The 23,984-nt window shown below is 45.2% G+C and overlaps 3 protein-coding genes and 1 long non-coding RNA gene across 10 annotated transcripts; 1 reads left to right on the forward strand and 3 right to left on the reverse strand.

Moving 5' to 3' along the window:
* Positions 1 to 1,971: 1,971 nt before the first annotated feature.
* Positions 1,972 to 18,834, forward strand: LOC120686701. 6 transcript variants are annotated; one of them, XM_039968915.1, is made up of 22 exons: positions 1,972 to 2,153; positions 2,422 to 2,842; positions 2,939 to 3,070; positions 3,428 to 3,516; positions 3,653 to 3,742; positions 3,883 to 4,600; positions 5,087 to 5,706; positions 5,816 to 6,104; positions 6,201 to 6,318; positions 10,012 to 11,531; positions 14,458 to 14,590; positions 14,730 to 14,832; positions 14,932 to 15,015; positions 15,912 to 16,062; positions 16,148 to 16,377; positions 16,557 to 16,652; positions 17,120 to 17,266; positions 17,335 to 17,478; positions 17,637 to 17,750; positions 17,843 to 18,025; positions 18,167 to 18,211; positions 18,481 to 18,834. In XM_039968915.1, the coding sequence occupies exons 1-22, from the start codon at positions 2,067 to 2,069 to the stop codon at positions 18,613 to 18,615; spliced, it is 5,649 nt and encodes a 1,882-aa protein (XP_039824849.1). In that variant the 5' UTR covers positions 1,972 to 2,066; the 3' UTR covers positions 18,616 to 18,834. The 6 variants fall into 6 exon arrangements, with proteins under 6 accessions (XP_039824849.1, XP_039824858.1, XP_039824853.1 ...); XM_039968924.1 differs by having other exon boundaries at positions 17,850 to 18,025; XM_039968919.1 differs by having other exon boundaries at positions 10,012 to 11,468.
* LOC120686767 lies at positions 6,526 to 8,389 on the reverse strand. Its single transcript, XR_005680372.1, has 3 exons — positions 7,231 to 8,389; positions 7,030 to 7,121; positions 6,526 to 6,925 (listed from the first exon to the last, which is right to left on the reverse strand). It is a non-coding gene; the product is annotated as an uncharacterized LOC120686767 (long non-coding RNA).
* Positions 18,835 to 18,842: 8 nt separating the features above from the next.
* Positions 18,843 to 20,898, reverse strand: LOC120686741. Of its 2 annotated transcripts, XM_039968956.1 has the most exons (5): positions 19,729 to 20,898; positions 19,561 to 19,640; positions 19,409 to 19,480; positions 19,129 to 19,317; positions 18,864 to 19,068 (listed from the first exon to the last, which is right to left on the reverse strand). In XM_039968956.1, exons 1-5 carry the CDS (start codon positions 20,758 to 20,760, stop codon positions 19,038 to 19,040), a joined length of 1,404 nt encoding a protein of 467 aa, XP_039824890.1. In that variant the 5' UTR covers positions 20,761 to 20,898; the 3' UTR covers positions 18,864 to 19,037. The 2 variants fall into 2 exon arrangements, with proteins under 2 accessions (XP_039824884.1, XP_039824890.1); XM_039968950.1 differs by having other exon boundaries at positions 18,843 to 19,317; positions 19,729 to 20,896.
* A 326-nt stretch (positions 20,899 to 21,224) lies between these two features.
* On the reverse strand, positions 21,225 to 22,953 carry LOC120686757 (uncharacterized protein At2g39795, mitochondrial-like). Its single transcript, XM_039968963.1, has 4 exons — positions 22,693 to 22,953; positions 22,217 to 22,572; positions 21,937 to 22,118; positions 21,225 to 21,482 (listed from the first exon to the last, which is right to left on the reverse strand). Exons 1-3 carry the CDS (start codon positions 22,873 to 22,875, stop codon positions 21,959 to 21,961), a joined length of 699 nt encoding a protein of 232 aa, XP_039824897.1. The 5' UTR covers positions 22,876 to 22,953; the 3' UTR covers positions 21,225 to 21,482; positions 21,937 to 21,958.
* Positions 22,954 to 23,984: the final 1,031 nt, after the last annotated feature.

Consider the following 23,984-nt stretch of genomic DNA (forward strand, 5'->3'; position numbering starts at 1 on the left):
ATCCATTGTGGACGGCGTGTCGCTGAAAGTGGGACCACCGCACCCGCAACTGATGCCATTTAAAATTAACTCATACCATCATATGTTTGTGTCTCTGTGATTTGTGTCTTGGTTTTGTTTACTAATTGAGCTATGTGATGTTTGCTTTTGCTATGGGCTAACTAATATAGACTTTATGTTACTGTCAATTGTAAATTAGAATGAGTTGTGCTATTTTTTTTTTGTCAATATTGCTCGTAGGAACCACTGGACAAAGCTTCAATTTAGGTTGCTGTTTGTTTTTGAGGCTTAATCAGATGATGCTATTCAATTAATTGTCCTTCGATTAAGTTGCTGTTTGTTTTAGAGGCTTAACCAGATGATGCTATTCAATTGATTGTCCTCTCCATCTTACTTTTGTTTCTCTAGGATTGCAAGCCGACTGACTGTGTTGTTTTTATGTTTTGAACTCATCGTCAATAGATTAAGCATTCTCATATGCAACTATGGATATTTTGCAGATAATAGATTGCCATGGATCTCAGTATGCTTATTTCTAGACAGTATTGTTTTACTATAAATTTGTCAAGGATCTCAGTATTGCTTTACCACATACTAATAGGGACTTATTTCTTTTTTCGGATAAAAAAAAGCTCCAGCTGGACATCAATGCCAAGTTTTGAGAAGGGCAAAGATATATAGACAACTGAACTGTCATCTATTGCTTATTTGAATGCTACCAACTGAATGTATTTTCATTTATTCGTGTATTCAAGTGTATATATACATGCTTATTTTAAAAGTCATATGAATTATTTGAATGCATTGTGTATTTTTTTATGTATATAATAAAATGGCTACAAAGATTAATTATACACTAGATCACAATGAGTTTGTATAACAAAAGATGAATTAATCAACCTGCAGACAACTAAATAGACAACTCATTATACAAACTGTCTGTTTAGATATTTATTTGTGAAAAAAACAGTAACTGACTGTACAATTGTACCTGCCTTGGGTCTACTCCCCGAGCCTGAGGACACTTGGTCCGACCGTCCGAGTGCGTTTGTACGCCTTCAACTGTTACCAGGACCCACCACCTCTGCTCCCTTTGGCATCAAAAGTGGTCGCTGCACCGGGTCTCCATGAACCCATGTGGGCCATGTAGAGAGACGCGAACCCAGAGTGAAAAAAAAACTCACGCCCTATTTAGTTCCAAAAAAATTTCTTACAATATTCGTTACATCGAATTTTTAAATATATATATAGTATTAAATATAATTAAAAAATAATTAATTATACAGTCTAACCGATTAGTATGAGATGAATCTTTTAAGTCTAATTAGTCTATAATTAAATATTATTTATTAAATAACAACGAAATTTGTTACAGTACCAAAACCCAAACATTTTTGCAAACTAAACACAGCCTCAGTTTTCATCGTCAATTAGTTATGCAACTTTCTTTCGTTCGGTTCTACTAACTGCGGCTGGTGACTGATATTGATTTATTGTGAGAAAAAATTACTGCTGGTTGGTATTTATTTGGTAGGCCGGAGAAGTAGCCAGAACAAGAGCAAAGCTGGGAAATGGTGACGAGCAGTTTAAAGCAGAAGAGCGCTAGTAAAATCATGGAGAACATCATCATTGTAACGGGAGAAGACAGCGGGAACCAGTCAGTGCTTAGACCCGCTGACACCACGGGCCGCCGGTGAGCTGCAGCGCGTCACCGGCGGCGACTCGCCGAGCGCCATCAGTGGCAGGCCGTCCCCGTCCAGTGGACGGGGTCCAGGGGGACAGCGCCCTGCCAGCCCCCGTCGTCTCAGCGCCTGCCACGACTCGACAAGACAATCAAAGGCGCGCCGGGCCAAAGCGCCGCGCGTCCCCACGCCAGCAGCACGGCAGGCAGAGCCGCCCCCTACCACCCCCGGCCCCGCCTCGCTTGCGAAATCACTTTTCACCTCTCATCCCCCCCTCGGCCCTCCTTCCAGTTCCACACTTCCACCCTGCGGTTGCCACTCAGTAGCCGCTAACCAACCAGCCACCGACTGGAACCGAACCACGCGCCTCGCTGCCGCAGCGCCATGGACGGCGCGTCGTGGCCCGCGCGGTGGCCTCTGACGCCGGCGCCCCCCGCCGCGCCGCCGCCGCCGCCGCAGCTGACGAGCCAGGTACGCGCCGACCACGCGCGCATCTCTCGGTGGGGATTTCGGGGGTTCGGTCGCTGCGGGCGCGGAATGCGGGGGGTTTTGGAGGGGTTTTTCGACCGGCCCCCGAAACCTTCGCCCGTCCCGCGATTCGGGGGGTGGTTTCGCGGCAGCTCACGGATGATATGCGCGCGATTTCGGGGGTCGGAATGCTGCTGCACGTGCGCGGGGTCGCTTGCTGTCTCACTGTTGACTACTGGGGTGCTGCTAATGTTACCCCGTGCGTGTGCAGATGGACGGCGTCACTCTGCGCCACCTGCTCCGCCCCTTCGCCGCGCAGGAGGCCGCGGCGGCCGGTCGAGCGCCGGAGCAGCTGGTCACGAATCCTTCGACCGCTCAATCCGGCCAGCCCTCGAGAGCGGGGCCGAGCAACGAGCTGCTTGCTCAAGTTGCGGGGAGCTATTCCAGTTTCGGCCTTGCGCCGGACCTTAAGGCATTGTTTGGTAAGCCAAGTGCGAGCAGTGCTGCTGATATCATTGATCTTACTCGGGCTTCTCCGCCCGGCAGCGCTGCCACTGCCACTCTGCCCCTGCATTCTAGACATGGATTGACAGCAAGCAGTCGCAATGAGCAGTCCTCTGCTGGAGCACTTTTTGGGAATAAAAGTGCTAATGGAATGGGTACTTTTACTGGGGAAGGTTCAGCCAAACAAGGTACAGTTCTAGTGAGCTTTGGAGGCAACAATGGCACGTTATCCACAATTCTAGCTTTCCTGTGATCTGACTACTCACGGCAATTGCAACTTGCAGGAATGACAGACGGTGGCATACAGTTTCATGACTCAAGTGCGCACGCACTGCAGAAATTGCCGTTCAAATCAACGACTCAGCATCATCCTACACTGCTTGGTGATCGTATGCGTGTCGCCTGTCTGAACGTTGGTGGGTTCAACTTGCAACGTTGTTACAACCTGACTTGACTACCACAGTATCACTGTGGAGGTTGACTTTGAAATGGCTAGAATGTTACAGTAAGCGTTTTTCTACCACACCCAAAATCTATATCTGAAATGGCCTCTAGTAAATACACAGCCATTTAACTATGACGAGTCATGTGTAATCAAAACATTTACACCCAACCATTGGACGAGGTTCCTGCCTTAAGCATTTTAATAGCAGTCTGTTTATGTGTATTAGTTGGATACTTATAGCAATCTATTGATGATGTTGCCTAAATCATTTACTCTCACTTAACATACATAATTGAAGTTCCTCTGTATGCCCACGGTGATTGAATAGGTGGAGAGTTCTTTGTGGGTGAAGCTGGGCTTTTTGGAGTCATTTGCCTGTGTCATCGGTTGAGAATGTCTGTAGCTAAATTCTGCGAGGTACTTAAGGATCGTCCTAACTATTTTGTTGATTCCACATTTCAACACACATTATTTTTTTTCTTTTTACCTGTAACAGTTATCCACTTTATGTCTAATATGATTGAAGCTATGTACTTCCATATGATTGTTACAGCATGCGGGAGGAACTCCAGAAAAAGCTGGCGAAATAGTCCACGTGGAGAATGGCATGACTATCGCGCAGTGGTTTAAATTCTGCATAGGGGTGAGTATTAGAATCCAATTGTGGTTTCATCTGCTGTAATTTAGCTGGTCCAAGTTACATATTACTAGAACTAAGGGCCTTTTGTCAAATATTAAGCAGAGCTAATGTTATATTTCTTTTACCCTTTCATATGTATCTAGGTGGGAGGATCTATTGCTAGCACCAGGTGGGATTGGCCAGAATGGGCATGTATGAAAAGTTCTCCAGAAGAATACATGTTGAAAAGTCTTGCTTCTAGAAATAGTGGTATGGAAAAAGTAGGGTTATTAGGTGGATATGGAAAAATCACTGGACCTACAAACAACCCAGATTATTCCAGTAATTTGTACATTGAGGGTGGACGATGCACTAATGTTGACAAGCAAATGAATGGGTCAGATGAAACAAATTACAGAAAGAGTGTTGATGTGCAAGAAGCTTTAATAAAGAACTCTGCTTTACTACAGAATTCCACAATAATGAATTTAGGGCTCACTAAAAACCATACAGTTCATGCATTGAACCTGAACCCTCTTAGCACACCCAGTGGAAGCCTATACTTCGAAGCAAGCAGGGGAAGACATTACAATGGAAATCACTTGGCGCATAATTATGGAATCCTTCTGGAGAAAAATTTAGATTCATCTTTTTGTAATCCTGGACAACGTTCGACAAGAGTTGTGAACCATGATAGTAGGGTGTACAGACCTGATTTCCCCCACAAAATATTGCAGGACAATTTGTACAATCCTTCAAACACTGAATTAAAGCTTGGGCAATCTTCTTATCATCAACCTATGAGCACTCTATTTCCATTGGGACAGTCAGCAGTAATTGATTTTCAGAAACCTCAGTCACATCATGCATTGGTAAATCAAAGTGAGTTTGCCTCTTATATTGTTCTACTTTCATATTTACTTTGTGCATTGCCACTCGAAGGTAGAACATTAGAAGTTGACTATGATAATTACCAATCTAGCATCTCTAGTTTTGTGTATGCTTAACCATGCCAAAAGCCCAAAACCCTGTAATTGTCAAAATGACAAGGCACAATAAGAAACTGTCAAATATTGGTTATTGATAAATATGAAATTTTTAATACTCCCTCGATCCCAAATTATTAGTCGTTTTGGCTTTTCTAGATACATATATTTTGCTATGCACCTAGATATAACATATGTCTAGATGCATAGCAAAATCTATGCACCTAGAAAAGCAAAAACCGGCTAATAATTTGGGACGGAGGGAGTATGATTTAGAGCGTCATAGCAGAAACATCTGATTAAATTCATGATTATATGTGCATTTCCTTTTGACTGCATTTTCTGCTTTTCTTACACGTAATGCCATGGTCATGTGGTACAGATCCTTATCCAAAGCAAGCAACAAAGATCAACAATAATCTAGCTGAACATAATGAAGCATCCATTAGTACTGGGAATAAGAAGCAACCACTTGAAGTTGCTAATGGAACAAAACATTCTGAAGGTGGTGAGCGTACAGATGATACATATACATCCAAGAATTCATTTATCTCATTATTTCTTTCACACCTTGAGAGGAATAGTACACCCGAACCCATTGACGATATTCTCAACAGTAATGAGCATTATCATCCAAAGACTCCTGATGTTGCATGGGGTTCTGATCATCCAAAAATTGCCAGTAGACAGATTGACACAAGGGTTAATGATTATCATCCGAAGTTGGCCCCAACCACTATTCATATGAATAGAAGATCAGAGAGCACTTCTCTTTCAGGGGCTTACAGTCCTCAAGATGCATCCCATGCTAATAGTCAGGAACATTTGATTCATGGGGATTGCCCCTCACATTTTCTGCCTAATCAAGCTAATGCTGGAATTTCGAAAAATTGTACAAGAGTTTCATGTTCTGCAAATTGCATGAGCTGCACTCACAGGGGTAATAAATCCCGTCAGGTTTCACATGGTGAGATTGGGGTTCCCTGTTTCTATGATAAAATGGTAAGTGAATCTTGCTCTTGCACATAGCAGAAACAACAACAAGCACAGCCATGAAAATTGTTCTTCTTTATTGCTTTTCTAAATTCTATAATCCAAGAATTTTGTGCAGCCCAGGGGCCAGGGTACTTTTGAGCGAGTTGATGACTTATGCACACATAGAAGTTTGAGAGCTTATGCCAAAATTAACTGTGAGAATGGGAAGTCTTGCTGTTCTTCTAGGGAGTTTCTACCTAGCTCTTGCCAAAATGATAAGTCAACACTGGGAAAATCAATTTGTGCATGCTGTTGCAAAATTCAGGAAGATGTTTCCAAACTTGGTTTTATACCTGGTCACTTGTGCAGAACTTCATTTTCTAGTGATCTTGGTCCAGTTCTAGCCAGTAAGCCTACCCTTGAAGGTTGGTTTCTAGATCTAGGAAGGTTGTGTCTATGATGGACAATTGTTGAACTGTTGCCATGTCTTAATTCGTTGCAACACTTCTTTTTTGCTTCAGGGCAAGATGAACTTTGTGCCTGCTCCAAATTTGCACAAAGATCATCATTATGTTCTCGAGAACACATCTTGCAGTCTTCTTGTTATGCATGTCCCATTGATGGATTGTACTACAGAAGGTAACTGATTTATTTTGGTGGTCAGATCCTTTAGTTGCTTTTACTTGTAATAGTTTCTTGTTTTAACTAGTTAAATGCCCGTGCATTGCTACGGGTGATTTTTTCTACATAGGAGTCACCTCTCAAGCTTACACCCTTCCTACCACAAACAAAACCGCTTTTTGACAAGTACCAAAACAGTTAATGTTGAAAGATAAATGACATTTTAATCAACAAATAGTCAAATGATCATGCTTAACAAAAGAAAAATCCGTCCATCATGTACAAAATATATCGATCAATCCATGTGTGGATTGACATGAGGTTACACAATATTGATTTTATTTGCATAATACAGTGAAGCCACTATCTAAAAAAGAACATAATAAAGAAAAACAAGATACCATGAGAAGCACCAAAGACTGAAGACTCGATATAAAAATATCATTGAGGCAGACTTGTTGCTTCTATAACTGCATGAGCAGCGGGTTTGTTTTTTTGCATTGGCACTACTGTTTGCTTGCTTGACATTCTGTGCTGGCAATTGACTTCAGGATCTATTGAATTGCACCTCAAAATGTCAATACTTCAAATTTATGTGGTGAACCAGGCATTCTTGTAGCTCAACCTGGGGCCAAAAGTTTAGGTTCATGTACAAATCTTGGGTAAATACATACTCCAAAAAGGAATGCTACTAAACACAAACATTCAGAAAAGATGAAGTGGATATACATATATGTGGGAGGCAAAGGACAGAAGAACTGTTATAGTTGATTGCATTCAATAATACGAGGAACTCCATGTGAGACTATTTAAGCATGCATCTGCAGAAATAACACCATCATACGTGCAATGATATCAAAATATATCAGTAAAACGAAAAAGGGAAAAACTATTTAGCCATAGTTTATTTTGCCTCAATATTTGACTTACGTCGTTGAAGGTTGTAGAGTCCTTTCCTCAAAAACTTCAACCCACCATCTTGCGAGCTATTGGTGAGAGCCTTGACGTCTTCATCAGACAATGCATTGGTTGCAGGGGTGACCTGTTTCTAAAAAAAAAAAATTCCTCCAATCAGGTTCCCAGAATTTCAGGTTGAAAAAAAGCACAGCGCTTAGCCATGGCATCCATATTCATGGTTCACAATGGAAAAAAGAACAATATCGATCAATGGTGTTGAAGAATGAAATTCATGATCTAGAATCATAAATTTCTGTTCTGAAAACTCAACATTTCTTCAACCATCATCCATGGCAGACAAAGGATCAAGCACGAAAGGTTTTCCCTAATGAAGAAATAAGCACATGAGCTGATGAATAGCACTGCACCAACTTACATTAGACTACTATTTTCCTTAAGGGAACTCTTGCAGCGAACAAGGTAGTGATAAATTTCACGGCAACTCTAAAATTATGCATATATAGTAATAAACTGATTCTATTAAAATTGCATGGTCCGGAGCTGTTTCTTCGAATATGATTTATTGTTCTGCATGTCACCCTGCATAACCTCACAAAGCTTTAGTTTGGCACCACATATGTTCTTAAGGAGTGGAAGCATTTCAGTTTCAGGAAATAGTGATGGTTTGCAAGCTACATGAACAAAACAAAATCAAAAGCCAATCTCATTGAGTCATCCCGATTCCTGCCAATACTTCCTCGAGCATTGCCAATACCTCACACCATAAGAAAATACTAAATCTAAAGAGGCTAGTGTTGTATGTACTCACGAAAGCTAGGTGGCCTGTGCACCCATTCCTAAACTAAATGCCTCCAATCCTGGACAATGCTAGACTAATCTGCATCTCAAAATTTGATTCAAGCAAGCATAACAAGCAACTATGCACTCCTAGCGAAGAAACAAATGTAGAGCTCGTGTTGAATTGACTGATGCGAACTTGTATTTGTAATATGTCTATAGCAGACCAAGTGTGGCACAGACATAAAAGTTCAGAGTTACTCCGTTGACAATAAAATACTGAATCTGCTCGAAAACAGCAAATATTATCATAATAATATGGTCGGGTATCCTTACCGGCTTTTCATCAAACACATGGTGAGCATGCGGGGAGCAGGGCACAAGGATGGAATAAACTCAGGAGAGTAAACTGCAGCTTACTTACATCTCATTACCGACGAAATGGCAAGCGTCTTCAGCAAACCTCATTTAGAGAACCAATTTCCCATGGCACCACACAACAGTTCTCCTCCGGGATGTCATGGTGCTGTCTCCACCTGGGTGAGACCGCAGCCGAGTGGGGCGTTGCCGCCCAGTGTACCCTCCTCTGGGCCCACCCTATGCACCATCCACCGAGGCCGCGCCGCCCTGCATGCCGTCCTCCGTGGCGGGCGCGGCCGAGCGGCAACGTGGACGACGCGTCCGGCGCGACGTCCAGGGACGGATCGGCAGCGGATTGGACGACGGCGCGTCGGCCGGGACCGAGCGGCGACGCGGACGGACGCCCAGGGACGGAGCGGCAGCGGATTGGACGACGGCGCGTCTGCCGGGACGGCGCGACGTCGAGGGACGGAGCGGCGACGCGGACGGCGCGACGTCGAGGGACGGAGCGGCGACGCGGACGGCGCGACGTCGAGGGACGGAGCGGCGGCGGCAGCCGGACCTTGGCGCGGACGAGCGGCGACGCGGACGGCGCAGACGGATCCGAGTGCACGCCGGGACGGAGACCAGTGACCGAGCGGGCAGGGACGGCGACGTGAAACTGCTCGCGAGTTGCGCGAGTGGGGCAAGGCACGTGGGGTGCGCGCGGTTATCACGCGGCAGACACAGGCAGACACATTTGGCACTTCATTCTTTTTAGGTAGTAGTAGATACTGTTTCTCCAGCACCATTCTGGTCCAAGGTGGTGCTTGGAGTTTTGTGATTGGAATAATTTCTTCTTCTTAATACAAAGATACGCAGCTCTCCTGCGTGTTCGAGAAAAAAATTATTTGATCCTTTTCTCCTTGCTATTCTGGCTGGCTATTGCCATCACATTATACATTGATCAATGTTTTAGCACCATGATTGTTACCAAGATGCACGATAATGATTATGTCATCACATTCATTCCTTCCTTATTCTGGCTAATTGATCTACCAGCTTGCATACTGTATAATTTGAAAAGAGAGTAGTTCAGGGCTTTAGAGTCACCTTACAGTTCAGGGGTCTGACAAACATAATTGCATTATTTCTGAGCTGTGATCCTTCCTGCACTTTCAATGGGTGCAAGGACATATTACTTTACATCTGTGCCAGACTAAGATACCACAACCCTTTGCAGTTAGGGTCTATCCAGGGTGTCTATACATCCATAACCCACCCCAAAACACACACACACACACACACAAAAGAAAAAGATAAAAGAAGGAATAACTAACATGAAATTGATGCTATGAGACTCATCACTAAAAATGGTTTCATAATAGACAACTCTTTCCATATAAATTGCTGTCTCGATGTTCTAATGGACTTATATTTCGGATCAGGGGACTATTATTCTCCTAATACTTGCATTTCTTGATGAGGGCACGCAAGTGCTGTACTCTATGTAAATTTTCTTCTTAATGCAATGATGCGCATTCAAGAAAAAAATGGTTCTAATTCACTGTACTTCATTCTTTTACCCTACTCGCCTTGCATCACATTTCAGACTTAATAAATGTGCTTTTGTACCTATCTGCATGCTTCCTTACATTGTACTTCTATTTATTGCAGTTCTATGGGACATGCAGCAGATAGCTTGACAAAACACACTCTGTTTGATGCACTTAACACAAAAGAACAAGGTCCTTGTTACAATGGAAGATGCTGCTATTCTGTAGTCCCAAACTGTTTGTCTGGTTGTGGCTTTACAAAACACTGTGATGTTAGAATTGATCAAATTGGTCATAATGCACCTAAAGGCAAACACCAGCTGCAAATGCCTACCAGATGCTGCACATTAGAAGAGAATGAGAAGTTAACATGCCAATGCTTAAGCAATAGAATTGCTGGAACAAACTTGTCTCAAGCTTCTTATTGTAAACATGTATCTGATAAAGTAATGAACCAACCTTCTATTGCTATAACGGAGAGACTGAAGAATGTATCCGAAGCTTCAGTGGCTGATGACAGTTTGTCCAAAGCCCTAACAGAGAAAAAGGGCGCTTATACAAATTCTGTAGTATCCAAAGGACAACCAAAGTTCGGGTTCTCTTCTGGCTCTTCCAGCGTTGTGGTTACAAAGTTTCAGATGTCACCTGAAGTTAACAATGTATTGTCTACTGCTAAACATAGGAAATGTAAAAATCTATGTGATGAAGGATCAAGAATTGAGAAATGTTCCGCATCCAGCTATGTGCCTACCAGTAGCACAGGATGTGAAGAAGCCATAAATAGTTTTACCAGATCTCAGTTGGGTCCGTCTCGAGTGAAGCGCAAGAGTAATCAGATTTCTGAGGGAAGTAGACTGGAGGAGGACAATGAGGAACCTTGTTTTGGACCCCCCAAAAAAATTAGAACATTGAGGTTATCTGTTAAAAATTCCGAATCAGATGATTGTATTAGGACTAGTTCTCAGTCATCCCAAAAGGGGTGTTGCCAACCACAAAATGAGGTTGACTCATTTTCTTGCAAGGTGCTGAGAACCAAGCGAAAAGATACAATGCGACTGAATAAGCCTATTAAACGGCTTCATAACCAGAACAAGGTTTTCAAAGGTGATAATGAGCAACCAGATACCAAGGGCAGTTGTTTTGGTGGATCAGATTCCTTTGATAGAAGAAAGAATGTAGAGGATATGACCGCTCTGGATAGAACAAAACATCACCAGGAAGGGAGTCGAGTATTTATCCGCAAACTTCCTAAATATGTATCTCTGAATTGCATTGTCAACGAACCTGACAGTGAAGATACTTGCAGTGGGAGTGCTGGAATTGATCCTAGCTTAATTGCCACAGGGATAGCAAACGATAACCGAAAATCTCCCAAGATTGTTTCACTCAGTCTGGTTCTTAAAAAGGCTAAGAAATGTCATTCTGTTAAACTCTGTAAGACAGAAAGCACCCACTTGTATGAGGAAAGGGGCTCAGATTGTTCTGTGAACAGCTCAGATTGTTCTGTAGATAAGTACTCCGTTGATAATGAAGATTGTGGCCCACAAGCTGAATATGAAATGCAGGGTTCCAAAAGGGGTAGGTATTCATCTAATGGTTTGAGGTCTCATTTTGTGGATCACTGCAAAAGACCATCTAGTGGTATAGTTCAAGAACTTTAATTTTAGCTACTTTGAACATATAGCTTGCAGTGATTTTCCTTTAGAGAACTAGAAATATGAAAAGGCCTCTCATTTCAGTTCTTGGAGAACAGGAGAAGATGATCCTCTTGGTCTAACAGATGTGGAAACAAATCTTCTGTTAATAACATCATTAATAAGTAATGGTACGAGGAGAGTGCCGTAGTATGTTTGGCTCTATAGCACTGAAATTGATTATGCTCCATGAGATCTATGATGTTTGTCTAGATGCCCTGTAGTTAGCACCTTTTAGTCTTTGAAGCCAATTTTTGAGAAAATGATTTAGTTGTATTGTTGTGGTAGATCTAGGGATAGCACAAAGAACCTATTCGTCGCCCTCCCTCTGGAGGCTCTGACTACTTTTAGGGTTCTTCTTGCTTGCCTCTAATTGATACATCATAGTCCCTTTTATAGAGACGACAGACTACCCCCAAGCAATATCCTAACGGAATCAATCTAACTTATCTCTTTCCTAACAAACCCAACTAATCCTTATTAATGGCACTGTTCACGCGGTGCTGTTCACGCGCTACAGTACTGCGTGGGCCCTAGACCGGCTCCACTTGCCATAACACTACTCCACCCTTCCAAGACAGCTCGTCCTCGAGCTGTGGTGGTAGTTGCAGCAGAGAAGCAGAGGGGGTGCCACGGCGAAGATGATGTCAAGGTTGCTGTGCAGGCCACCTGTGGCCCATGTTCTTCTTCAGGACGTTCACCAGCATGTGCTCGAGCGCTTCATCGGCCCCAGACATCACCAAGGTGTCCAGGAAGCAGAGGACGCCTTTGCGAACGCTGATGGCAAAGTCATCGGCCTTGCCGTAGATGCGGTAGGAGGTCGCCGTCGATGCCGATGCGGGCGACGAAGGGAGCAGGTGAGGCGCCACAGCAAACAACGAGGAGGCGCGCCCGCCGAAGCTGAAGACAGGGCCGCGCTTGCCGCAGTGGGCACGACCGCAGGCGCTGGTGCGGACTGGGTCGCCGGGGCCACGGCAGGCGACGGAGACGCCAAAGCCGAGGCCGCTCGTGGTGCTGGAGAACCTCCAATGGGCGGTAGCAGGTGGACGAACGGCCGCGGACGAGTGCAGGCGCGCACAGACGCGCGGGCGGCCGCAGACGGGTGGAGGTGCGCGCGGATGGCGTGCTGGCGGCCGCGGACGGAGGTGCGCGAACGACGCGCGGGCGGCCACGGATGGAGGTGCGTGGACGGGCGCCGCGCGACGAGCGCGGATAGGCGCATACAGCCGCAGACGGGGGCGCGACGGGCGGGGACGGATCCACCGTGATGGGGGATGGACGCCGCGGCGGACGGGGCAGCCATATCCGCGACGGCCGGGGACGCCGCCGACGAGGATCTGGGCCGCCGAGGAAGGCGGCAACAGGCGGCGACAGACTGGCGGCGACGGATCCATGACGGGAAGGGGCTGCTGGTTCCCTCCCACAAGCGGATCGACGGCGGCGGCCGACGTTACTGGTGTCGCCGGTGGCTGCAGCGTCGGAGACGCCGGCAGAGCTCTTGGCGTCACCGGTGGAGCAGCGGGCGACGGCGGTAACAACGTCCGGGGTGCAGGGGTCGACGAAGACGAATCCACGCATGGCGCGGCGTAACTCGGAGGCGAGGTCGAGCGTGGCGCAGGTGTGGGTGCCATGACCCCGCGAGGCACGGCGTGCGGCGTGGATGGCAGAGGCACCGGCGGCTGCGGCGGATGGGAAGGCGCCGGCGGAGGGAAAGGCGCCGGCGGAGCCGCTGGCGTCGCTTGCGGCGGTGGAGTAGAAGGAGGCGGCGGAGCCGCTAGCGTCGCTTGCGGCGGTGGAGTAGGCGTCGATGTCGGGGGTGATGCAAGGGCAGGCACCCTTGTCGTTGTGGCCGCAGTGGTTGCCGGAGAGGATGTGCACATGGAGTCGAGCTTGGCGAAGATCTCGGCGACGATGGAAGATGCAGTCGCAGGCCGCGCTGGTTCGGCGGCCGGTGCAAACTTGCGGCTGATGGCGGCAACAAATCCTGCCCACGAAGGAACACCAATGTTCCTCTCCACCCAGCAGTACCACTGATATGTGCTGCCCTTCAATTTGAAAGAAGCAATCCATACCTTCTCCTCTTCTATTGTCCCCCATGCATCGAAGCACTGGTTGCAGTGGTGCAGCCATTGCAAGGGGTCGGTACTCCCATCAAAGGCCGGGATGCGGAGATTGGGGACTCTCATGGTGGCTGCCATGGGTGAATCGCTGCTGCAGGGGCTGGACATGGTGGCTGGACTGAATGGAGGGTGAGAATTGGGAGGGATTTTGGGTGGGAGTTGTGCGTGCAGGGGAAGAAATTGGCTCTGAATACCAAATGTTGTGGTAGATCTAGGGATAGCACAAAGAACATATTCGTCGCCCTCCCTCTGGAGGCTCTGACTACTTTTAGGGTTCTTCTTGCTTGCCTCTAACTGATACATCATAGTCCCTTTTATAGAGACGACAGACTTGACCCCCAAGCAATATCCTAACGGAATCAATCTAACTTATCTCTTTCCTAACAAACCCAACTAATCCTTATTAATGGCACTGTTCACGCGGTGCTGTTCACGCGCTACAGTACTGCGTGGGCCCTAGACCGGCTCCACTTGCCATAACATGTATTTTGCCATATGATATACAATTTGAGTATATTTTATTTGACATAGGAAAATGGGAAAAAACCCTTAAAAAAACAGAATGGCACAGCCATGAATGGATCCTGCGCCACATTGCTGCGGCTCCTTTGTTTTCCCAAGTTTCTACATACCCAGTTTATGTATAACTATTAACACAAGCAACAATTGTCTTTTGTACATGAAAAATGTATCAGGATGTACTAGTAAACTGCAGTTTTTTGGTTACTGACATTGTATTTCAACCATATACAGGGACTAAGAATCGAAGAGCAAGTGTATCCTTTGCTAGGATTAAGAGGCATACTAAATTTGCAAACAGATCAGCATGCTATTCTGGCAGTGACAAAGACAATGCTGTGCTAACCCATGAAGTGAATGTTAGGAGGTTGTGACTCCAGTACATGCATGATGCATCTTGTACATTTATTTACCAAGGATATATTCTTGGAAGAATACTCTATATATATATATATTTATTTCATTTCCAACTGATCTGATAAAGTTTTACTTAATGTCTTGTGCAGGCACAGTGGAAGGCTCAGCTCAGATGCTTCATGCTGTGTTTGTGGAATCTTAGACCTGGAGCCTTGCAATCAATTGATACAGTGCAGCAAGTGCTATATCAAAGTATCCCATCCAAAAAGTGCTATATCAAAGTATTTCACATTACTTCATACCTGTGCCCTAGTACTACTGCATATTTATAGAGATCTGTATTTCATGTAGGTGCACCAAGCTTGCTATGGTGTTCTAAAAGTTCCTAGAGGTCAATGGTTCTGTAGACCCTGCAAGACTAATACCCTGAACACAGTAAGCAAATTCATTTTCAGAAACAGAAAGTAATTTCTTTTAAGTACATGCATCCTTATGGAGAATTTACTTAGTGTAACATGTCATATGCAAACTACAAGAGTGGCTTTGCCAGTTCATCTTCTCATCATTAATTAAGATGTTGATTTCTTTGCTACCATGGTAAAACTATAGTTTCCATTCTTACTGTCCTTTGGCAATAAACCATGTAGCCTATGATTTAGTTGTTTAAGGAAGAGATGCCATGTGGCCACTGGCCAATGATTTAACTGGTTAAGAGAAATGCACATGCTTTATGAGTTTAGCAGGCTGCTTAAATACAAAAAGAGTTTGATGGTTCTTTCTGCAAGTGGACCTAGATATGGTGATTCTAGACGATAAAATTTCAACACTGGAATTCGGAACATGATATCTAGAAGAATAGGTTAAGAAACTAGTCAATTCTTTCACCAGTAGCAAATGAATATTTCTAGCTTTTTTTACTTTACAAAAGTGGCAAGTTTCTTTGTAATATATATCATTAAGCCTCCAATTTGCTTGATCCTCAGTTGATTTCAGGAAATAGAGCTACATACATGGATCCAGTTATATTTCTTTTTTAAGTTTGCGCATCCTATTTGCTACTCCGTTACCAAAGTTTATTTTATATTAACTTTGGTTCTGTTAAGACTTTAAGTGCATCCATGCCTTACTGATCTGAACCCTGGACGCCTGGACCCACTTTACTATTATCTTCTAGACTAGTGGTAGACTGCTGATAATGTGCTGTCTTGCCTTGAAGAAAAATATTTGATCATGATACAGCCTAGTTTTTTTTCTTAAATCTATCATGTAGAGATTAATCGTTTCAAAAAAGTTTGTCTTGCCGACCAGTCTCTTATTGCCTCTGTTTTCAGGCCTGTGTGTTATGTGGTTATGGAGGTGGAGCTATGACAAGGGCACTGAAAACCAAGAACATTCTGAAAAGTTTGCTAAAAGGTTTGACGACTATAGCGAGGTCAGAAAAATATGTTGATTCATTAGGAAATGCAAGCAGCGAGTGTACAAGTAAGTACTTACATGGGGAAGGTGTTGAGCATAATCTATTTCGTGCTTCCGAATCAACAAGATTTGAACATTTTGTCTGCAATAGGTTTGCGAAATCCAGTAGGCAGTGCACATGGGGATAGCATTGTGAATATGGAGAACATTACCAGCAATTCCTGGACCTCTATTAATCACAATTCTAGTTTGCTTGGACCACGAACAATGCAGTGGGTTCACATGGTCTGTGGACTATGGACACCTGGCACGAAATGCCCAAATGCTGCCACAATGAGTGCTTTTGATGTATCTGGTGCTTCACCTGCCAAGAAAAATACTGTGAGTTCCATACATGAATATTCTTATGATAATTTAATGGAGTGATCTTTCTGCACCTGACCATGGAATTCCTCTGATGTTTAGTGATGAAGCTGTCCAATAGTATTACAATCTAAATTTGATAATTCTAAATGAACATTTTTCTTGACCTTGACCCCTGCAATCCTTTTTGCCGTCAGGCATGTTCAATATGTGGCAGAACTGGGGGCTCATTTATTAAGTGCCGAGATGTAAATTGTTCGGTGCTCTTTCATCCTTGGTGTGCACATCAGAGGGTATGATACTTGCACATAAAGTAAATTCTTTTTTTGGCTAAAGTTGGCCCTCTAAATTCTCAATACATTTACTTACTGCATGCTCATAGGATATAGTTTGAAACTTTGATTATGTAAACCCGAGATGACATAGAGGATGCCCAATTCTTATCATGTTTTTAAAGCAATGTAAGGAACAATGTGGCTTTATTGTAGATAATTTCCACGCTGCTTGATTGTTTATGATGATATGAGTCATGTGCTGCTTTCCAATAGTAAGAACAAGGTTGCATTTTATTTTCCTCTCCATTCTGTTTTTCTTTATTTGGTTGTAAAATCAAAGCTGGCTCTTCTGTGTTTTCTCAGATCTTGAGTTTCATGCTTACCACCAAAAAAGAAAAAAGTCTGTGACTCAATGGTTGCAGTTAATATTACATCCATGGAGCTTATATGTTCCATGTTCATATTTGCTTGTGATATCTTAACAGGGTTTGCTGCAAAGTGAGCCCGAAGGTGAGCGCAATGAAAATGTTGGCTTTTATGGGCGATGCATGGATCATGCTAATGATTATTCTAGTCATGCTAATCCTAAGGAATGCTCTAGAAGCAGCAACTGGACATGTGCACGTACAGAGGTAATACTTTTTGAAACTTTCTATTGCCTGGAAATCAAAATTAGTATATTTATTATTTGAAAAAACAGGGTTTTAAAGGTCGAGAGGGAGAGGACTATCCTGGTACTAGCCACAAGAAGTCTGAAGAGTACAGTGGTGAGTTCAATGTTTCCCAAGAACAGGTAAATGCTTGGGTACACATAAATGGTTCGAAGCCGTGCGGAAGAGGACAGGTATCTTCATTCAGTTATCTTTCGTTGTAATGCACAGTGTTATACTTATACATATTCTATATTGCTATAGTGAGACATCATAGGTTGAAGCATATTGTAGAATCAACTTCTTGGACAAAGCCCTAAGCGTTCCATGCATGTCTTTATTTTTATTTCAGAAGGAATACATCCATTACAAGCAGTTAAAAGGTTGGAAGCATTTGGTAGTGTACAAATCGGGCATACATGGACTTGGCCTCTACACATCAGTATTTATTCCACGTGGCTCAATGGTAATTCATCAGTTCTCTTTTTTCTCTGTATACACCGATAAAGGAATTTAGCTTGTGAATTCATTTTGAAGTTTTGCACTAAAATAGTTCAGGTTGTAGAGTATGTGGGTGAAATTGTTGGGCAGCGGGTTGCTGACAAAAGAGAGATCGAATACCAGTCTGGAAAACGACAACAATATAAGAGTGCCTGTTATTTCTTTAAGATTGACAGGGAGCATATTATTGATGCCACCCGTAAAGGTGGGATTGCAAGATTCGTCAACCATTCGTGCCAGGTAACATGTGCTTGAACATATCTTTAGACCCCAATTGGAACATGATTTTTCTCCCACCATATTCTAGGGGCCCTAATCAGCTTCTTATTTCAAATATACCCTTTTATATTAATTCTGTTCTTTCAATCTTTGTTGGATCAGCCAAACTGCGTTGCGAAAATAATCTCAGTCAGGAACGAGAAGAAGGTACTCCTGCCTATATATTTGTTTCCTTACAAAATTTATATTACCACATTGTAAATTTTAGTCCAATTCAATTCATGAGCCTCATAAGAAAGCGAAATATGTCCTACACTCCTACAGCAGCACTAAAAGGGAAATAAAAAGGGCGAACTACAGTATGAAATTTGTTAAAAACTATATGGACTTTAGAAGTTCCAAGCTACAGGATTCTCACAATTCAGAAGTTCCAACTGTGATGGGCTAGAGATTGACTGCATCATTGGTATGTCCAGGTAATGTTTTTTGCGGAACGCGACATAAACCCAGGGGAGGAAATTACTTACGATTACCACTTTAACCGAGAAGATGATGGCCAGAGGATCCCTTGCTTCTGTAGATCAAGATATTGCCGGCGGTACCTCAATTAGTTGACCATGTGCCAATCTTGCCCTGTAACATGTCTATATAACCTTTATTTTTCATCCTTTAGAACTGCATTGCATGTCTGGGAGAATAATGAACTGCCTGCTGTAAATAAATTCTAGGGATACTACCAGATTATCTTGTGATAACCAAATGAACTATCAGCTCTATGTAGACCTTAGGGTCTATCATCTGACGCAACAAAAATGGTCGGTTAATGATCACTGGGAAAGAAAAATTGGCTGTGCATTCATAGATATCAAGGGTAAATGATTAATCAAAGGGAACTACACGCTCCCGCCATACAACTTACATCATTGACAGCAACCTTGGTCCAATATAACAATTGAACCTAAGCGGTAACCATAATGTAAACGAAACGATACATCCCAACGCGAGACCCAAACATCATTCACTAGTCTGACAATCAGTTGTAGTTTGTGTTCAAGAACGGGTTCTTGTTGTAGAAGGGGTTTGTGAAACTGCTGGTGAGGCTTTCATTGTCTTTGTTCCCCTTCACCGCTGAGTCTGGCTGATGCTGAGAGAAGGACCTGGGGTTAAAGTTGTCATCAAGGTCGATGTCCTCAAAGGTAGCCCAGCCCTCATTGCCAGTGATGTCCCTCTGCTTCTCCATCTCTTCGACATGCTCCTTGAATTCTTTCTTCGCTGCAGTGATCACACCGTCCCCATGCTGATCACACCATGCCCTGCAAAACCAATAACATCATCTTAGAAATGCCGAGAAGCATGTGGTGCCTGATCTGAATGGTGGATGGTCAAGTGATGTCTTGTTTATACTTTGGGAAGAAGGGCTTGAGGTCAGACTTGTCCACCGGAAGCTTTGTAGAGATGGCCTCGATTTGCTGATCCCTACAAAGACAGGAACCATCTTCGATCACATCAACCAAGAGAAAGAGATCACCAAGAACAGAGCACGATTTATGACTTACGAGAAGTTCAAGTTCCGATTTGTAGATGATAGCTCAGCCTGAATCCTTGAGAGCTCCTTCTTTGTGTTCTCCACCAGAACCTTCAGTAATTCCAGACACAAACTGTCAATTGCTCTACTACTTGAAACTTGCAAAATCACGATGAGAAGAGTGACCAATTCAAAGTACCTTATCATGCAGCAACTCGGAAGCGGACTCATCACCCGTCGCCGAGTGCAGCTTCGTCTTGGCCCTCTTGGCATCCGGGCCAGAGGCAGCCATGGGGCTCGCCTCGAGCCGGCACTCGCTGTACGATGGCCGCGGCAGAGCACGCTCCGGCTGCTCACCGGTGGCTGCTGCCTCGCCATTGCTACAACCAGCTTTCTTCCATTTCTTGAGCCCATCGAACCCCCACGAGCTCTTCTTCTTGCCTTTCGCCGTCTCCTTGTCATCGATCCCCTCCTCCCCCGCGGGGTCCTTGTTCTCGCAGCCATTGCCGCCGCTGTTGAACATCGCTGCGAGATGCCTCCTCTTCCCCTTCTCGGCCTTCCCGGAGGGCGCGGCTTCCGACGGCGAGCTCTCGGCCATGAGGACCGACGCGTTCTTGGCGTTATTCTGGTCCACCGGGGCCAGCGGCGGCCTTGACGCGCTGTTCGCGTCCTGCTCCTTGTTGGATCTGCTCTTCCATGGCGTGATGAAGGCCTTGTGCTTCGGCTTGTCGGATGCCGCCGCGGGGGCGGGGGGAGGTGGGTCCCGGAGGTCGATCTCCGACCACTCCTCGGCGGAGACCTCCGCGTCGGGGCAGTCGACGACGACGCCGAGCGCGGCGAGGCGCTGCACGAGGGGCGCCTTGGAGGCGTTGTACTCGGCGGCCGAGATGCACTTGGCGTAGAGGAGCTCCTGGAGGAAGAGGAGCTTGTCGCGCAGCACGGCGGGCTGCTCGGGGTGCTGCGGCGGCGCGGCGAGCGCGGCGAGCATGGGGCCGCGGAAGGCGGCGACGTCGGAGGCTGGGACGATTCCCTCGCGGTGGAGCGCGGCGAGGTGGAGGATGCGGTGGAAGGACTCCTGCTGCCACTTGAGCTGCTCGGCGTGGCGGCGCGCGGCGGCCTGGTCGGCGGTGAGGCGGCGTCCCACGCGGAAGGAGGGCAGGATGGACTTGCACAGGGACGCGATGGTGTCCTGCAGGCCCGAGTAGTACGTCGGCGTGTATTTGTACCCCATGGCCGTGGAGCTCGCCGCCGGCGCCGCTTCTTGGCGATCTCTCGAGAGGTGAGCTGGTGAGGGGAGCGTCAGTGGGAGTTGGCGATCGGATAGAGAAGTGGGTGTGATTTGGGGAGAGAGCTCCCTCACGTTTTGTTTGGTTCTTGCCCCAACGGTTGGGGGGTGGAACTAGCCGTTGAGGGGAGGTTGAATCTGCAGGTGGGCCCCGCTCGTCAGTGAGGTCATAAGCACCTGCCCCCTCTACGGCTCTACCTACCTGGCAGGTTCCTTGCATACGTGCTGCATTGAGGTATTGAGGTATGGATGGATCAGTTCATGTGCGGTCGATCTGAGCCTTTAGTCCAACGGTGGCAGCCTTGCAGGTCCTTCTTGAATCTTGACATTGTACTATCGGAGTCCGAAGAGCAGAATAATTCTAGCACGGACGTAGCTAACGTTTGGAAATTCAAGATGAACAGATTTGGTGTTGCAAAAAGTCAAACGGCACATATTTCAACGGATACACGATTGACAACATTCTTGATCACAAGGAAATGACAATACGGTAGGATATTCAGGCCATCGATCTCCATGAGCACTGAGCTACTATGAAAAGTGAAAAAATAAAACTTCTTCAGCAACAAAATGAGTAAACAGACATATAGCACGGCATTAAGGAGGATAATGCACAGTGACTGCAGGAGATCATCCTAGGGGAAATCGTGCTTCAAACAGCAGGGTGCCTGCAAATGGAACCATTGTTCAGAGATTTAGGGGCAGCAACCAAAGTTGTTGATATAGAATAGTAAACAATTCCAAACAGAAAACAGGTACATATGTGTAGTTGTATCAATTCCTCATACAAGTAATGAAACAGGTCTACAAATATCAGCAAAAAAATATCAGCATTCTGATGACTGCTAAATAGATTGTTCTTCACCATCTCCCCATCTTAACTACTAGAAACCGTACCGTCAATGCCCACAATACTGAATTTTGAAATTTCATAGCTTGTCGATGGACTATTGTTTCCCCCTCACCCTCAATAGGTGTTTAGGGCTTAGATGTAATCGGTTAGGTAATTATACTTCTGTTCCAGCAATGGAGCCCTCGAGCTTGAACACATTTTTACTTGGGCTCATTATACTAAAATTTTCCTAGAATCAAGGATATATCCATACGTATCACCCATATTACCTGTTATGTCTGTGTTCTTATCCTACTTGTCAAGGAATGATTCTACGGTCTTCAACCACCGGAGAAGCTCCATCTTCTCTTTGTTCGCCATGTAACCATGCAAGAATTCAGCGAGCTCCTCGTCCACCTCCCTCTCCTTCAAGAACTTCGTCACTGCTTCCCTATCCCCAGCACCCAGCTTCCTGCGAATCAAACCACACAAACCTCAGGAAACAGAGAACTCGAAATTAAACTGCAGTGTACAGTAAATCAGTAATCCTAAATTTCTAATTTTCCATACACGAAACTGCGACCACCACCACCACGAGCGCCATCGCTACTGGCGCCGCCACTGCCAGCCCTGAGGGCGAGCACGTGGCGGACGGCGAGCTCGTCGGGCCAGGCGGAGCAGATGAAGCCGAGGACGCGGTCGCCCCGGGTGACCTCGACGATGAGGCTGAGGTGGAGGCGCGGGCCGCGCTCGAGGGACTCCACGCGGCGGAAGAGGGGCGCGTCCTCGGGGAGCGGCTCCGCGGCGCCGTCGAACATGGTGGCCTCGACCTCGACCTCCTCATCGGCTCCCGCGCGGGAGCGGAGGCGCACCCACTGCTCCCCGGGACGGTCCTCCACGGCGAACGACTTGAAGCTCCTCGGCGGCTGCACGGAGATGAGGAATCCGGGGGGGGGGGGGGGGGGTCAGTCCTTGCTGCGAACGCGAGACGGGAATCGTGCGCGGGTAAGGGGAAGGGGAAGGGAAGAGGAAGGTGAGGAAATTACCGGGTAGGGAGGGCGGCGCTCTGCGAGGTAGGTGATCTCGGAGCGGAGGAGGCGGTGGAGGCGGTCGTCGAGGGGTGAGCGCAGCGGCGCTACTGTGGAGGTGGAAGCCAAGGCGCTGGCAAGTCTGGGCGGCGCAGCGGCGGCGGAGAGTGCGCAGGCGCGGCGGAGGAGCGCGCGCGCCATGTGTTCGACAGTGTGTCTCTCCAGGATGCAGACAACCGCTCTCTAACTCAATACTTCTCTAGTAATTTGACTGGGCCTGGGCCAGATTGGGCTTGGGCCAGACAATCTCTTCATGTGCCTTTCCGGCCTAACCCATCGAAAAAAGGAAAAAGTCATTTACGTCTCCTCAATTTTGGACCGAATCCATTTTTCCTCCCTAGACCACAAAACCGATTATTTAGACTCCTCGAACTTCCGAAACCGTTCGCGCGACCTCCTTTGAGCGGTTTCAGGGTGATGTGGCAGCGGTTTTCTTCTTTTCTTTTATATTTATTTTGACTAAATATTTGAAAAATCATATTAAATTATAAAAAAATCATAAAATAGAAAATCTAATTTTGTTGGACTCCACATGAGTAGATCTATGCAGTGAACATATTATATAGTATACTTTAGTATAAATTTTTTTTGCTGTAATTTTATATATATACTTTTCTGTAATTAATTTATAGATACAGTTTCTATTGTCTAATTATGGTAAATTTTTTATGGTGTGCTAATCATTATATGGTGGAGCTGTAGTAAAAGTTTTATAATTATAGGATCATGTATGACTGAGATATAGATTTATCTAAGTTTATCTATATATTCATCTAAATTTATCTAAGTTTATATAGATAAATCTATATCTCAGTCATACATGATCCCATAATTATAACATTTTTACTACAGCTCCACTATATAATGATTAACCCACCATAAAATTTTTACCATAATTAGGAAACGGAAACTGTATCTATAAATTAATTATAGAAAAGTATATATATAATTACAACAAAAAAATTATACTAAAGTATAATGTATAATATGTTCAGTGCGTAGATCTACTCATGTGGAGTCTAATAAAATTGGATTTTCTATTTTATGATTTTTTTTGTGATTTAATATGATTTTTCAAAGATTCAATCAAAATAAATATAAAAGAAAAAGAGAAAACCGCTGCCACGTCACCCTGAAACCGCTCAAAGGAGGTCGCACGAACGGTTTCGGAAGCTCGAGGAGTCTAAATAACCGGTTTTGTGGTCTATGGAGGAAAATCGGATTCGGTCCAAAGTTGAGGGAGGCAGAAA

Source organism: Panicum virgatum, chromosome 2K (genome assembly GCF_016808335.1).
Source record: "Panicum virgatum strain AP13 chromosome 2K, P.virgatum_v5, whole genome shotgun sequence".
Classification (NCBI taxonomy): Eukaryota; Viridiplantae; Streptophyta; class Magnoliopsida; order Poales; family Poaceae; genus Panicum; species Panicum virgatum.

Bases quoted from the DNA above. Each gene is read 5' to 3' on its own strand.
- LOC120686701 (XM_039968915.1), top strand. From the start codon at position 2,067: ATGGACGGCGCGTCGTGGCCCGCGCGGTGGCCTCTGACGCCGGCGCCC. The intron at 11,532-14,457 runs GTATAGTTCAAG...AACCATATACAG, and splicing joins CTGCAAAAGACCATCTAGTG to GGACTAAGAATCGAAGAGCA. The intron at 16,653-17,119 runs GTATGATACTTG...ATATCTTAACAG, and splicing joins CTTGGTGTGCACATCAGAGG to GGTTTGCTGCAAAGTGAGCC.
- LOC120686741 (XM_039968950.1), bottom strand. From the start codon at position 20,760: ATGGGGTACAAATACACGCCGACGTACTACTCGGGCCTGCAGGACACC. The intron at 19,481-19,560 runs GTAAGTCATAAA...CTGTCTTTGTAG, and splicing joins AATCGGAACTTGAACTTCTC to GGATCAGCAAATCGAGGCCA. The intron at 19,318-19,408 runs GTATAAACAAGA...TTGGTTTTGCAG, and splicing joins CTCAAGCCCTTCTTCCCAAA to GGCATGGTGTGATCAGCATG.
- LOC120686757 (XM_039968963.1), bottom strand. From the start codon at position 22,875: ATGGCGCGCGCGCTCCTCCGCCGCGCCTGCGCACTCTCCGCCGCCGCT. The intron at 22,573-22,692 runs GTAATTTCCTCA...ATCTCCGTGCAG, and splicing joins AGCGCCGCCCTCCCTACCCG to CCGCCGAGGAGCTTCAAGTC. The intron at 22,119-22,216 runs GTATGGAAAATT...TTTGATTCGCAG, and splicing joins GGTGGTGGTCGCAGTTTCGT to GAAGCTGGGTGCTGGGGATA.